At 34.2% G+C, this 15,667-nt stretch overlaps 1 protein-coding gene across 1 annotated transcript; it reads left to right on the top strand.

The window, feature by feature from the left end:
* The first annotated feature begins 1,759 nt into the window (after positions 1 to 1,759).
* Positions 1,760 to 10,524, top strand: LOC131071532 (ABC transporter B family member 13). Its single transcript, XM_058007431.2, has 11 exons — positions 1,760 to 2,066; positions 2,210 to 2,264; positions 2,362 to 2,540; positions 6,040 to 6,240; positions 6,351 to 6,610; positions 6,705 to 7,021; positions 7,327 to 7,550; positions 7,649 to 8,010; positions 8,200 to 8,672; positions 8,883 to 9,124; positions 9,219 to 10,524. The coding sequence occupies exons 1-11, from the start codon at positions 1,842 to 1,844 to the stop codon at positions 10,401 to 10,403; spliced, it is 3,723 nt and encodes a 1,240-aa protein (XP_057863414.2). The 5' UTR covers positions 1,760 to 1,841; the 3' UTR covers positions 10,404 to 10,524.
* The last annotated feature ends 5,143 nt before the right edge of the window (positions 10,525 to 15,667 follow it).

Genomic DNA, 15,667 nt, shown 5'->3' with positions numbered 1-15,667 from the left:
AAATTTGTTGTATGTATATATACGTCTTGATTTAGTAGATATGAAACTTCAATTGTGATATCTAAATATTTGTTGTGGAGAATAATACATGATGATTAGAACAACTTTTTAATAAATACAATTTATCTATGTCCTGCGATCATGAAATTTCATGAGATGATCTCTTTGAGGCATTATGTCATAATTCATGTACCTTAAGTATTCTTTCATATTTTAGACGTGTCTACCAAAACATTTCCAACTATAAGTTTTGATAAAAATCCTCTTTTGATTTTTCTTTTATGGATGTCTATTCCTGTTCCAAAGCTCCCCATTTGGCACAGGCAAGAAGGATGCTTTCAAAGGTTGTGGAATTTGGCTTGCTTCCACATTTTGCATACATCTCTAAGCCACAATATTTGACAAAATTCTTCCATGCTTTACTATAATATATGACAAAAATCCCCCTTCCACAATGCTTTGATGGATGTCCATACCCTGTTCCAAAGCTCCCATTTTGGCATAGCTATAGGGAGGATACTGGCCTGCCAATTACATTTACTTGAAAATTTCATCAGTCTTTTTAAAAAATCAATTGTGTGCATATCTTGCAATCGTGAAATTCCATGAGATGACATCTCATGGCATTCTGTCAAACTGTTCATGTGCCTTGTCTATGTCTACAAGAGCATTTCCAGCAAATCCTCTTTCCATTATGCTAAAAGATGGATGTCCATGTCCTCTTCCAAGCTCCCATTTTGGCATAGGGAGGGAGTATGCTGGCAAAGGTTGTGGAATTTGGCTTTACCCCTACTATGCTTCCACATTTTGCATACATGTCTGAACTGTTCAACCACAACATTTGGCAAAGTACCTACAATATATATGAATAAATCCCCCGTCCACTATGCTTTGATGGATGTTCATACCCGATTCCAAAGCTCCCATTTTGGCAAAGGTAGGGAAGATACTTGCACAGGTTGTGAAATGTGGCTATATACCTGCCAGTTGCATTTACTTGAAAGTTTCAATAGCCATTTTAGTAAATCAATTTTGTGCATATCCTGCAATCATGGAATTTCATTAGATGATATCTCTAAGGCATTCTGTCAAACTATTCATGTGCCATGTCTATCCTTCCAGATTTTGCATACGTCTACCAGAGCACTTTCAGCTGTAATATCCTCTTTCCATTATGCTTCGATGGATGTCCATGCCCTGTTCCAAAGCTCCCATTGAGATGACATCCCTGAGTAATTATTAAATAGTCCATTTGCTTTCTCTATGGCAGTTACACATGCAAATTATATCCTTTCAGATTTTGTGGCAGTTGCAACAACAACATCTAACAAAATTTCTACATCATTATGCTTTCATGGATCGCGGATTCGCTCTGCGTTCGTTTGAAACGATGGTAAAAAAATGAACGGAACGGAACGGAACTTGCAACGGGAACGACAAAAAACGAAAAGGAAATCCTTCCGAAAGGTCAAAACGGCAAAGCGAAAGTTGAAAAGACAGGCGAACGGGAAAGGTTAGGTTAAGAGGGGCCCACGGGAAGGAAACACAATTCAACGTAGAAACAGACACAGACACGATTATAAAGTATGAGGCGGCCAAGATTGATTCAACCCAACCACAAAATACAATAATATAATTTTGATGCTATATGTCCTAAGGACAAGGATGGGCGATTTTAAACGAGCTCTGACACCACATTCCTTACAACTTCGATTTTACCAAAAAATTTCTCTGTTTCATCGACTAAACTCATTCTTCTGTCGAGGAATCCTTCAAGTATGTGTTGAATCCAGAATCAGAATCCTTTAAGTATGTGTTGAATTCTGAATCCAGAATCAGCAATGGAGAGGGAGGAAGAGAGTCTGAATAATCGGGGCCCCGTTTCATACTGGAAACTTGTGTCTTTCTCTGATCCTCTCGATTACTTTCTCATGCTTGTGGGAACTGTGAGTGCTCTGTTACATGGCATCATAAATCCCTTGAATATGGTCATCTTTGGCAAAATCGTCAATAGCTTCGGTTCCAATCAATTCGAACGTTCCAAAGCTGCACACGAAGTTGAACATGTGTGTACTCTGCACGATTCTTTTTACATATAGAGAATATTTCTGAATTCTGAATTCTGAATTCTGAATTCTGCTCTGTAATCTGCCATGGCTTGCATGGATGACATGTTTAGTTAAAAAATAACGTTTTTTGTTCTGTGCAGTTGGCGTGGGTGCTCCTAATTTTGGCGGCCAACAGTTTTTGGGTTACTTGGCTTGGTACATATTACATACCCAACTCCATGGATCCTTTGTGTTCAAAGTCACAGAAAGATTTTTAAGCTTGTACAGAAATTTGACAAGTGGGATTTTGCAGAGGTGACATGCTGGATGAGTACTGGAGAGAGGCAGACGGTGAGGATGAGGGGGAAGTACTTGGAATGCTTGCTCAATCAGGATATTCAGTTCTTTGAGGAGGAGGATTCAGATAATGCTCAAATTGTAACCAGTGTTGCAACAGATCCCCTGCTAGTCCAAGAAGCCATTGGTGAAAAGGTAATCCCATTCTATTTTTGAACTTGTTTTTTTAACCGTTTTCATTATTCTGATGATGAAACATTGATATAAAATAAATCTTTCTATAATTTAGAAATAACATTACTTAACAAAGAGACATGTCTCAGAAAGTTTTTTGGGGTTTTTCTTTTATAGATTCTAAGATCAATTATCTTTCTTTAATCTAGAAATAACATGCACTTAACAAAGAGACATACCCCAGCCCAAAAGGTGGCGTAGTTTGTTGAAGACTTTTTGGATTCTTCACCTATAGATCCTCAGATTGATTCTCTCTTGATATAGGTCCCAAGATCATTCAAAGAGACATACCTCATTTCTTCTCATTTCTTCTCATTTCTTCTCATTTATCTCTTAAAAACAATGAATTATATAAATTAATTAGATGGTAATGAATAATAACTTAATTTAAAATACAAAATTAGTATTATCTAAATCCTTGAAAAAGTATACAAAATTTAAATTGATTAGATCATAGTGAATAATAACTTAATTTAAAATAGAGAGTTGATATTATCTAAGTCCTTGAAAAAGTGTACAAAATTTAAATTGATAAAATAATAATATTTACTTTTGGACTTTTGTAATGATTGTCATCAAGTGATTTACTTATTTAAAATAGAAAGTTGGTATTACCTAAATCTTTGAAATAATTTGTGTACAAAATTTAAATTGATAAAATAATAATATTTAGCTTTGGGTTAGATTTTAGTTTAATTGTGACAATTGTTATCAAATTGGCTAATGTGGAATTAGGACATGTTAGACAACTGTCAAAGAAAGTAGTTGTCTTTTCCTCTTGTTGATTTGTGTGACCTTTGTGCATGTAAATCAAACCTTAATAATTGAACCAATAATAAATAAATAAAGAATCATTCAATGTGTTTGGATTTGAGGCATGATCTTGTGATTATAGACATTTTCAATTCCTAAATATGTCTTATATGTATGTTGAACATTTTATTTAGATTATCTTAATATTAATATAGCTTAAATATATTTATGTAGAAAATGTTGGAGATAAATTTGAAACAATTTTATTTATTTAAAAAAAATAAAAAAATAATTTTGGAATTATTTAATTTACTAGATATATAGAGACATAAATTTTATGGTATATTTATTTTGGAAATATTATAATTATTAATTTGATATGTAAATGGTTGTCAAATTTAAGATAAAAAGTAAGATTTTTTTGTTACCATAGTCAAATCATTATACTCCACTTGTTATTAGTCCCACCTATTTATAGGCGAAGATTAATGTTACTCAATTAATTTATTTTCAAAATGATGTAAAAAAAAAATATTTTATGCTTTATCTTGATTTTTTATTAAAATTAGTTTTCTCTCCATTTTTGTATATTTTTATTGAGCCATAGTTTTTTGGGGGTTTTCATTTTTTTTCATTAAAAAAAAAAACAATTGGCCAATCAAATGTGAGCAAGCAAAATATTGAGATGGTCTTCTAATGTTTTGTAAATTATGATATGGATATTTATTTTATATTCATTCTTATCCTCATCCTTATCTATAGTTTACTTTATAGCTTATCATAATTAATTTATTAATTTCATTTTTCTCTTTTTTTTTAACATTTTCTCATTGGCCCTTCCTCGGGTTTTTAGTTTTTTTCAAATATGTCCAATTAAATATGAGACAAAAAATTAAATGGTTTTCAAATGTCTTATGATAGGGGATCTAAATAATTTTTGCTCCAATTTTTTTCTAAATCTTAATGCAAATAAATCCCTCTTGTAAACCTGCAAGATTGAAGCTACTTTTCTTGGTGGTTTTGTTATATATATATATATATATATATATATATATTTTAATATTATTAATTATTATATTTAAATTTTTTATTAAACATTGATTATAATTTTAAAAAAAATAATAATAATATTTGACATTATTTATGATATCAAAAATAATTAAAAAAATACATAAACAAAATTAATTTTTTTTAAATCTTTTGAATATGTTTTGTTTAGTTTTTTCATTTTTTAGCTTTTTTTACTATGATTTTACTTGTAATTTTAATGTAAAAGTTAAAATATAAATTGTATCCATTTTAAAATAGTTTATTTTATTTTATTTTTAATCTGTTATTTTAATTATAGTTTTAATTTTTCAAATTTAATTTATTTAAGAATTTAACTATTTTATGTTCAATTTTATAATTAAAAAATTATTTGTTAATATTGAATTTATCTTTCAATTAATGTTATTATTGTTTGTAATATCAATATCTGTAATTCTTAGAATTTTCAATATTTAAATTTAAATTAATAATTTTAATTTATTTAACTAATATCTATCTATAGACATGTGTCCCTCTATTCATTTATGTGTCCCTCTATTCATTTATGTGTCACTCTATTCATTTATGTCTATCCCTCTCTGTCCATCTCTGTCCCTCTCCTTATTTTTAGGCCTCTATATCTATATCTCATTGTCTCTTTATGAGCTTTCTCTCCATACTTCTTGTCCCAAATCTCCCTTTATCTCAATCTTGTTATCTCATCCTCTCTCCACCCCTACCTCTCTCTCTCTCTCTCTCTCTCTCTCTCTCTCTCTCACACACACACACACACACACACACACACACTCTCATCCATCTCCATCTTTATGTATATCTTTTTTATCTCTATCTCCTTATCCCCTCTCTCTCACTCTTCCCCACTCCATCTCTCCCTTTATCCCTATCATGAACATAACATGAGCTTAATTATATCTTCTCGATTCATAGGTTTTATTTCACTCCTAATTGGATCTTTGTAGTGGATGCATAGTTGATTTGAAGATATTATTTCTTCATTAAGACTTTTGTTGCACAATCAACATCACTAGCTAAATGGCCTACCAATTGACCTCATTTAATACATGAGTATACAACTAATAGACCCAAAAATCCCCTAATTGACCTTCCACACCTCTTCGACATACATATTGCACACCAAGGTGCAATTGCTAGTTTTAGGCTAATGTCAAATCACTCCATCAATTTTCTTTTTTTCTACTTTCAGTGCTGAAATCTCTGTATGTTTGTTTCACAATCAAAACAAAAATGGCAGCAAACAAAAAGATAGTTGACTTGAGGTATTAGACAATCTAAACAACAAGCAATTCTTTGAATGTTCTCCACATTAATTAAAGTTTTGTTTTTTAAATACGTTGATATATAATTTGAAATATCTTACACTTATATAGACTTATAATGAGTAATTAAAAAACACAAACCTATTTTTGAATTTATAAATATATTTAAACATTAAATATAATTTATAAATAAAATAACTCAAATAAAAATATGTGAAGACCACAGTAAATTCAAATAAAGCTGGCTAACATCCAATAAGGGGATCATGTTGTAGTAAGAATTAATAGCTATTACCAGGGAAAGCACGTTCTTGATTTGTTATAGAAATAGGCTTCATTTTATATTTTTAAGCTATTCAATTATTTCACTCATTTTTCAGGTTGGAGTATTTCTGCACATGATGGGAACATTTGCAGGTGGAATAGTGATTGCAATGGTTACCTGTTGGCAAATTGGATTACTGATACTGGGTTCAGTGCCCTTGATGCTTATAACCGGTCTAACATATGGATATTTCTATAAGAGGCTTGCAATAAAGAACATGTCCTTGTATGCTAAAGATGGCTCTGTTATCCAACAGGTGGAGTTAGCAGCTCATATTTGACATTGATTCTAAATTTCAAATCGTTGCTTAACCATAACCTGTGTGTGTTTTAAGTTACTTAAAAGCTAATACAGACACCATTACAGGCAATCAGCCAGGTCAGAACTGTTTATGCTTGTGGGGGAGAAGCAAAAGAAGAAGAAAACATCTCCTTGGTTTTGGAAGAGGCCATGAAAGTGGGCTTACTCTCTTCTCTAGTAAGAGGTGTTGGTTTGGGGATAATATTTGCAATCATCAACTGTTCTTGGGCAGTTGCCCTGTGGTTTGGAGGTATTCTCATTTCACACAAAACAGTAACACCTGGTCAGGTTATCACATCAGTGTTCTGCATCATCTTTTCTGGCATGTAAGTTTTCATTCTTTACTTGGCAACAAAATGAAAGAGATGAAAAGATAAGTACTACAATCATTGGGCACTGAACTAGCATTGGTGATTTCAGGGCATTAGGGGAAGCTCTACCAAATCTTCAAATTTTTCAAAATGGTAGACTGGCTGGAAGGAGAATATTCAACATGATTGAAAGAACACCAAAAATAAACATCTGGAAGTCCAGAGGCAAAAGCCTGACAGAGGTCAAAGGGGAAATAACATTTGAGAATGTTAGTTTTTATTATCCCTCACGCCCAACCATTTCAGTATTCTCAGGCCTGTCCTTCACAATTTCAGCTGGAAAAACAATGGCCTTAGTAGGAAGTAGTGGATCTGGTAAAAGCACTGCAATCTCTATCATTCAACGATTCTATGATGTAACATCAGGTATCACCTACTAGTCCTGTTTCTTCTTGGTTTATTTAAATGTTCCCAACAACTGGCTTACAGTACAATAGAATGGTTTGTTGGATAGGTGATTTGACTGAACAAGAAATCATTAAAACAGAAAAGGCACACAGATTCATGTGCCATCCCAATATCATTGTATACGTTGAATCTGTTGCCATTGATTTTTTTTATGCTTCCACACTGTGGTAATTTTGTACTTGATCTTGGAATAACTATCTGATGATTTTCAATCAATGGATGAGATTACGATTTTGATTCATGGCCATTATAAATCTTTCCAGGTCGGATTCTTTTTGATGGTGAAGACATCAGAGATTTGAATTTAAGATGGTATAGAATGCAAATTGGGTGGGTAAGTCAGGAACCTATCTTATTTCGCTGTAGCATTAAGGAAAACATTCTCTATGGGAATTCCACTGCTTCCATGGTTGAGGTTGAAGCTGCTACTGAAGCTGCTAATGCTAACACTTTCATAAAATCCTTTCCAAAGGGCTATGACACGAAGGCAAGTAGCAAACCTGAGATCACACAACTTTTATAAATGTCTGACAATGGTTTGAAGCATAATTTTTTCTGTCTGACAAAAAATCAATCTTCTTTCAGGTAGGTGAAAAAGGAATCCAGTTGTCGGGAGGCCAGAAGCAAAGGATTGCAATTGCTAGAGCTATCCTGAAAAAACCAAGTATATTGATATTTGACGAAGCCACAAGTGCACTTGATCCAGAGTCAGAGCAAATTGTTCAATCTGCTCTTGAATCCATCATGGTTGGACATACCTCACTTGTAATTGCCCACCGTCTATCTACAATCAGGCAATCTGATTGCATTGCATTTTTCTGCAATGGAAAAATTACTGAGATGGGCACTCATGAAGAATTAGTTTCGAATGGTACAGCAGGAGATTATGCAAGGCTTCTTAGTCTGCAAGAAACCAAAGTAGAAGAAAAAAATGACATTGCTGAAAGGTTTGATGAAACCACTATCTTTAGGATTTCAGTAGTTATTTTGAATATAATCAGGTTGGGTTTTGAGCAGACATTCCATAGTACTAAATGCTTGATCATGCTACTTCCATGAATCAACATTCCTAAGCCTTTATTATTTACCTTATTAGGGTATGAGAGTAATATCTAAACTAAAAATCCATTTTGCAGCATATCAGAAAAACTGCAAGGTCAGTCATCCAACTTGCATGAGCTCTCAGAGAACACAAGTTTTGAACAAGAAGACTTCTCAATTTGCTCCAGTAACGGAACTGAAGCCGAAAATGATAGAAGAGGATTGACAAACAAGTTGGAAAGAGGATCATATCTCGATTCTTTAAGCCCCGAGACCTTTGCAGTATATAAAAAACTAACAGGGCCAAACTTGCCTTCTTTCTTTATAGGAACCACAGGAGCCATATTTGCAGGCACTGTGAATCCTCTGTTTGCACTAGTTCTTATGGAAGTTGTCGCTATTTACTTTGAAACTGATATCCACAATATTCAGAAAGATGTCCAAAAATGGGCAATTGTGTGCGCGGGATTAGGCATTGCAGCCATTTGCACCAGCATTCTTCAATATTTCTTCCTTGGAAAGGCAGGAGAAAATTCGTCAAAGACTTTTCAAGTGGAAACATTTAAAGGTATTCTTCAACTTCACATACTCTGAATTCATGTCACATGTTCTTATGCAAATAAACTTCTCCTGAAGGTACCTGGTAAAGTGATGTTGAAACATATCCACAGACTCCCTGATTTCATTTAACATAATTGGAGTTTGCCCATAAGAATTTGATCCCCGAGGTTTAATTTTTCTGGGAAACTAACTAAAGACTATATGCTAACTTTTGCAGCTATCATGAAGAATGAAGTAGGATGGTTTGATCGGGAGGAGAATGGGAGCTCTTCAATCACAGCAAACATATTAGCAGATTTCGTTCTAGTAAAGAATACCATTAGTGACTACATTCCTTCATTGTTCCAGTGCCTTACATCAACTATAATGGCCTTGATTATTGCCTTTTTGCTCGAATGGCACATGGCTTTGGTCACATTCTTAACATTCCCAGTGGTTATGGCTGGAGGCTCAATCAAGGTCAGACTCAAGCTAACTATTATTATGAACCCAATGTTCTCTCTGCCATTATAAAAGCTTTGAAGCCTCACATTTCTCTCTTTGTTGATTGTAGGAGAAATTTATGAAACGAGGCTTAAGTGGAGATCTCAGAGAACTCCATGAACAAGCGTGCAACATAGCATATGAAGGAGTAGGAAACATAAGAACCGTAGCATCCTACTGTGCAGAAGACAACATCCTCTGGTCTTTCAAGAAGCATCTGACTGAGCCGCTTAAGAAACATTTCGTTATGGCTCACAAAATGGGAATTGTCTTTGGCGGTTCCCAATGTGCCCTGTTCTCTGCAAACGCATTAAGTCTCTGGTATGGCTCTTTGATGGTAAAACAAAAAATAGCATCCTTTTCCACTGTATTGAAAGTCTTCCTAGTCCTGGGATGGACAGCATATTTTCTGTCAAAAGCCCTCACACTGCTGCCTGACATACAAAGAGGAGCCTCTGCTGCCTCTAGCCTGCTCCAACTCAAGAACCGCAGGACAAAAATCGACCCTGACAACCCGAGTGCTAAAACGCTCCAAGAGCTTGAGGGCAAAATCGAGTTCGAGAATGTGTTTTTTCACTACCCATCCAGACCCAATTATACAGTGCTCTCAGGGATTGATCTCTCGATAGAATCCGGAATCTTGGTAGCATTGATAGGCTCCAGTGGTTCAGGAAAATCATCAATGCTGTCTCTGCTGCTAAGATTTTATGACCCTAACAGAGGAAGAATTCTCATCGATGGAACTGACATAAAAACCATGAATCTGAGATGGCTGAGAAGACAGATCGGGATGGTTTTTCAAGAGCCAGTGCTCTTTGCGACCTCCATTAAAGACAACATATTGTATGCAAATGAGCATATTAATGCAAGTGAAGCAGAAATTGTTGAGGCTGCAATCTCTGCCAATGCTCATGAATTTATCAGCAATTTGCCAGAGGGGTACAGTACAACGGTTGGTGGTGGGGGTTCTCAGCTTTCTGGGGGACAGAAGCAGAGAATTGCAGTGGCGAGGGCGTTGCTGAGGAAGGGAAGAATCCTTCTCATGGATGAGGGAACCAGTGCATTGGACTCTGAGTCCGAGCAAGGAGTACTGAAGGCTATTGAGCAGGCTGTAAGAGGAGGACGTTGCACTTGTATCAGTGTGTGCCATCGAATGGCTTGGATGAATGTTGCAGATAAAGTCTTCCAAATTCAAAATGGAAAACTCCTGTCTACGATTTCCCCTGTTTTACAGAAGAAAGGAAATGCATTGTGATTTTTCTACTATAATCATCGCACAAGGGCACTATACTTGTCATAGAAAGTGACAATGTTTCACATGACATGTACTCATTACAAGTCTAAAAATAGATCAAAATTAAGGTATAATCATTTTATATAGATATGGCATATCAATTGTCTTAACAAAATGTTTCTACTAATATAGATCAAAATTAAGGTATAATCATTTTATATAGATATGGCATATCAATTGTCTTAACAAAATGTTTCTACTAATATCAAAATATTAATGAACATTTTGGAGTCTTGGACTACTCTCGTTGTGTTGTCAAGTCATATTATCTATAATATTACTAGGCCTGTGATTAGCATGCATGGTACCTTTCTTCACAAAAACATGTTGTAGTTCATGATATGTGAGGCACTCGCTAATTTTAAATATATTTTATAATAATTATAATTATAATAATTTAATAAAGAGTCTAAATAAAAATATTAAAATCAAGTTTGTGTGGATTAATTATTTTATTGAATGCAATGTGTTCTCGTCATGATATCAAGCAATACTTTTCGTCCAAGGGTTACTTGATGTGTTATATCATACTATCCATCATGCTCATGACATCAAATGTCACAACTACTTCTCGAAAAAGTATCATTGCCACCTTCAAGATATTCTCATCCATGAAGAAACTAACCCTCGAGGAACTCCCTTATTCCACTTGCTTTTTCCACATGAACAAGTCACCACTTTTGGTTTATAGCATAGTAGAAGAGAGTTAGATTTGGAGAGTACTGTTGTCATTTTATGACATCCTTGGTCCATTAGTAAGAATCGATCAGAGATACAATCCATAGACTAGCACTGCTCTAGTTGATCAAGGAGAAAGCAGAAGAATCATGAAGTGTGAGGTGTTGTGTAATGCCCCGCCAGGAAACCCCGAAGGGATAAAGCTAAAAACACACACATGGAGTGCAAATATTTTTGAAAAAAAATAAGACACAACATAATGATACAAGGAGTTATCAAAAGCTCAGATAACTCGGCGGAAGACTAAACAATACCTAAGGAGTTTCCCAACGTGATTACGTAACTTAACATCTTACTCAACTCATGACATCTGGCCCAATAAAACATGTTAACTTAATTTCGCGTTATTACTTTAAACAAGGATATAATTGTTCAGTAATTTAAAGTTATAGATAAATAAAATGCGTTCATCCATTATGGTTGAAGATGAGTCTAACATGAGGAAATCTACCCATTGAAGTTAAAACATAGATAACATATGAATTCATCCATTAAGGTTAGAATATAGCTAATATGATGAAGTTCATTTATTAAGGTTAAAATGTAGGTAACAAAATGAGGTTCATCCATTAGAATTACAATTTAGGTAACATGATGAGTTCATCCAACAATTGTTATCCATTCATATTGTTCAATTTTACATTAAACACATGTCATGCATCTTGTTCCAAAACGCACTATAATTTCATCATAACTAATGAGAACTTTTCATGCATACTTATTTTTATTAACAATAATAGAATTTTCATTTTGCTAATCAAACTACACTCTTTCATGAACCACTTTACTGCATTAAGAGACGACTGCGTACATGCATTTACAATAAATCTCATCTAATCCACTTACACATTCTATCAAAATGCCATCCATACATGCTAACACTAAAACATGAAACATCAAAACAAAAGCAACACATAACACCAAATTGATATCGGAGTTCACCCCTAAAGGGCTACATCTCCGGGTCTTCTCAATTGCAAGACCCCTCTAATCATTTAAATAAGTTAAGGGTACATAAGTTTCACATCAGTTACATTCCTGCCATCCAGGCAAATCATACCAATAAACAACCGACCACATCGGTCAATAAATACATAAATGATTCCTACATAGAAAAGGATCCAACTGAACATATTAAAAGCTAACACAAGGTCCATTGCCCGACAGTACTCTAACTAGAGACCTAACCCGCTATGGTTAACCACAAATCAACACTCGACACCCGCATAAAGGACAAGACCAGTTATAACACCATCACAAGGCAACAACCAAACTAGAGACCGAAGACATAAACATATACCCCAAATTAACCAAACAACAAGGTCCAAACAAACATATCAAGGCCATGCCATTACTTTAAACAAAAGCGAGTACAGAAATTAAACATTGCATAGGCAATAACCGGAAAAGGACAATCTTCTTTCCTATTGGTTTAAACAATAAAAGTCGATCAAGTTTTCTAAATGATCTAAGTTTTCAAAAATACATTAACAGAAAAATCGCCATTACAAGGTGAATACAATACTAAAATTGCAATATTACCATTTGTCTATTTCACAATACAGAGGAAGAATATAACTAAGCCATTTATTTTACTAAATGAAGATATTATTAACTTACCAATTCTCAATCGATACATTATTAAATTTCCAATAATTCTAATAGCATATCATTTAAACTTTCAGAATATCCAATGATAAATATTTCCTTTTCCAAATTACTCATATACTTTAGTATTCCATTTCTAAATTTCCCAGATGACCTATTATCAATCAAATCCAATAATAATATATCCCTGAATAACATATTATTTAGAAATTACCAAATTATATTTTATTTCAAGGATTTTCCAATTACAAATAATATTTAATCTTTTTCCAAAAGATACTTCCTCATTAAGACAGATACCCAAATTAAATATTAACTATTATATATTTATTAACCCTTGGAAAATAAAATATAACAATTAATAATTTAATAATACACAATTTCAAATTAAATATTAATTAATATATATATATATATATATATATATATATTAATCTCCATTAATAAAATATATATTAATGATTTGATAATACACCGCTTTCAAATTAAATATTAATGAATATATATTTATTAATCCTCATTAATAAAATATATATTAATAATAATTAATAATTAATAAATAAATAAATAAAATATTAAAATAAACTTTACATAAAACAAGTTTTATATTATATTTAAAAAAAAAAAAAAACTTTTAAAAAAATACTGGGGAGACCACTGCGGGGCCCACCTCCCATCACGCGAGAGGTGGAAACCACCGCAGCTCCCCCGTGGCCACATTGTTTTGATCTCTGTTGTTTGGAAAACTAGAACATTCTATTGCAACCATAATAATTGGAAATGTCATGTTAGGTTGTTTGACATCCTCCTAAAAATTGTAGCGAAATGAAAACCGTGCAATTAAAATGGTAGACTTATAGTGAGAAATTTTAGCTTGTAATGTGATCTTGTTGATCTTGTGTCTTTGTAGGAAATAGTTTGATTATCAAACTCTCTTTCCCTTTTCTTTGCCTAAATCATAAGATTTTTAGAAATGCTACTAAGAATGCATTGATTTGAAAAGAATTTTTATAACGCATATGCAATTGTATGTTTGCTTTTGGTCTGCTTATGGAAAGATAAAAGTCTTAAGCTTCAGAAAGAAAATTGTGTAGATAGTAATGTGAATTCGAATGCTTAGTGGAATTTGAGAAGGATATAGGAATGATGTTATTTCCTTATGTAATGGTGAATTGTTAAGAATTTCAGTACTGGTATCTAGAGTAAACTTTATTCAGTGATTCATGTGGAAAGCATAGGTAAAACCTTTCTTGAGTAGATGATAGCGTATTGAAAAGTACTCCCCGTAAATGTGACTAAACCAGTAATGGTGCTATTCCTTGTGTATTATAAGAAACCCGTGCTTGCTATGTGTGCCCATGGGATGGTGAAGTAATCAACCATGGAGGATATGTTTGCTTATGAGTATGGGAAACCATATTGTTTATGTGATGTTGCTTATTTGTTTCCTTAATGAGTGCCAACCCACAGGTTGTTGATAAGTCAGTATGTGAAGGGGTAGTATTAGAAGTCACCATTCCTTGAATAGTATGGAACAACGTATGAGTAATGTCGATGCGAAGCAACTTTAGCTTCTCTATTTCGAGGAAAAATATAGTTATGTAATGAAACTGTATTATAGGTGTACTCAATACTTTCCCTTGTGATTAACCGATTTATAAGGTTCATGTGTGCCAGCCTATTCCTATCATTTATTTGAGCATATTGATGTCAGTTCTTGAGCAGAATGATGGTTTTATTGGAGGATATTTTGTCTTGTCTTCATGAAAGGTATGTTATTTTTTACATGAGTTGCCAATTGTCCAGCATTGGTAGACATGTGGGTGGACCTTAGCCATGTATACCTCTAGCTTACGACGAGTATCCTAAGAGGTACGTCACTATGTGGGGTGTGACCTGCGCATGCCCTTTTCCGCAAGGTACACTGCCATGCGGGATACGTCCATTGCGTGCCTTTCCGCTTGGAGTATTGCCATGCCATGCTGAGACACGATGCGGGATGTAGTAGACATTGCCATGCGGCCTACCGACAGGTTTAGGGTAGAGCCATGCCGCGTGACGACGTGATGCGGGGTGATGTTGAGGTGCACACTGTCATGCCATGCGGATGTGTGACTAGGCCACACCACATGATGAGCTATTGCGATAGCTAGACGATTGTTCCTTCCTTCCTCGTTGGTGGCTAGATTCTAGTCACATAGTGATGTTATGTGCAATTGTAATATTCATATTTATTTCTTTGGGGACCAGCAATTTATTTTATTTTGACCTTGAAGGTTCAGCCATGACCTTGCGATCTTTTTCTTACTTGATTTGGTGTTGTAATTCCAGAATTATTTTCTTTCCTTACTGTTGGAATTGATGATTATTATCTTTATTCTTCTGTACTTTGGTGGCTAAATTGGTTTATCCTTATTGTTTTCATATGCTGGTTTTGTGTTGTAATGTGAATTCCTCTCCAAGAATGTAGGAGGCGGTCTTGGATGAGTGTATACGAGGAAGTAGACGTAGGGAACCTTGAGGATGGGGGTATGTGAGGCTGTGAAACAACTAGTATCCACTACCTACCTATGTGTGGTGACTATCTCTTGGAGGTTAACCACCTTACGCAACAAGGGAAGTTCACGAGGGTCTTGTATGGAAGGTAGCACCGCTATGGTGTGCCCTAGCACCATCAAGCCCTTGAGTGAGATATTGGATATATATGATCATATTATTGTTCTGAGATCAGGCGTAGAGATGTTGATCGTGCATGTTATCTTTGACCGAGCATTAGACATGCTCACATGTGGCCTTTTGAGTTGTATATTCTAGTTATGTGGATGGTTATTATGTGTAATCATGGATTAAATGGTGTTAACTTGTCACTATGTTATGGG

This window comes from Cryptomeria japonica, chromosome 11, assembly GCF_030272615.1.
Source record: "Cryptomeria japonica chromosome 11, Sugi_1.0, whole genome shotgun sequence".
Taxonomy (NCBI): Eukaryota; Viridiplantae; Streptophyta; class Pinopsida; order Cupressales; family Cupressaceae; genus Cryptomeria; species Cryptomeria japonica.
The sequence above is the reverse complement of the archived record's forward strand: the minus strand, read 5'-3'. Positions and strand labels throughout refer to the sequence as shown.

Coding starts and splice junctions, on each gene's coding strand:
- LOC131071532 (XM_058007431.2), top strand. CDS start 1,842: ATGGAGAGGGAGGAAGAGAGTCTGAATAATCGGGGCCCCGTTTCATAC. Junction 2,541..6,039: donor AAGAAGCCATTGGTGAAAAG/GTAATCCCATTC, acceptor CTCATTTTTCAG/GTTGGAGTATTTCTGCACAT. Junction 8,673..8,882: donor TCAAGTGGAAACATTTAAAG/GTATTCTTCAAC, acceptor TAACTTTTGCAG/CTATCATGAAGAATGAAGTA.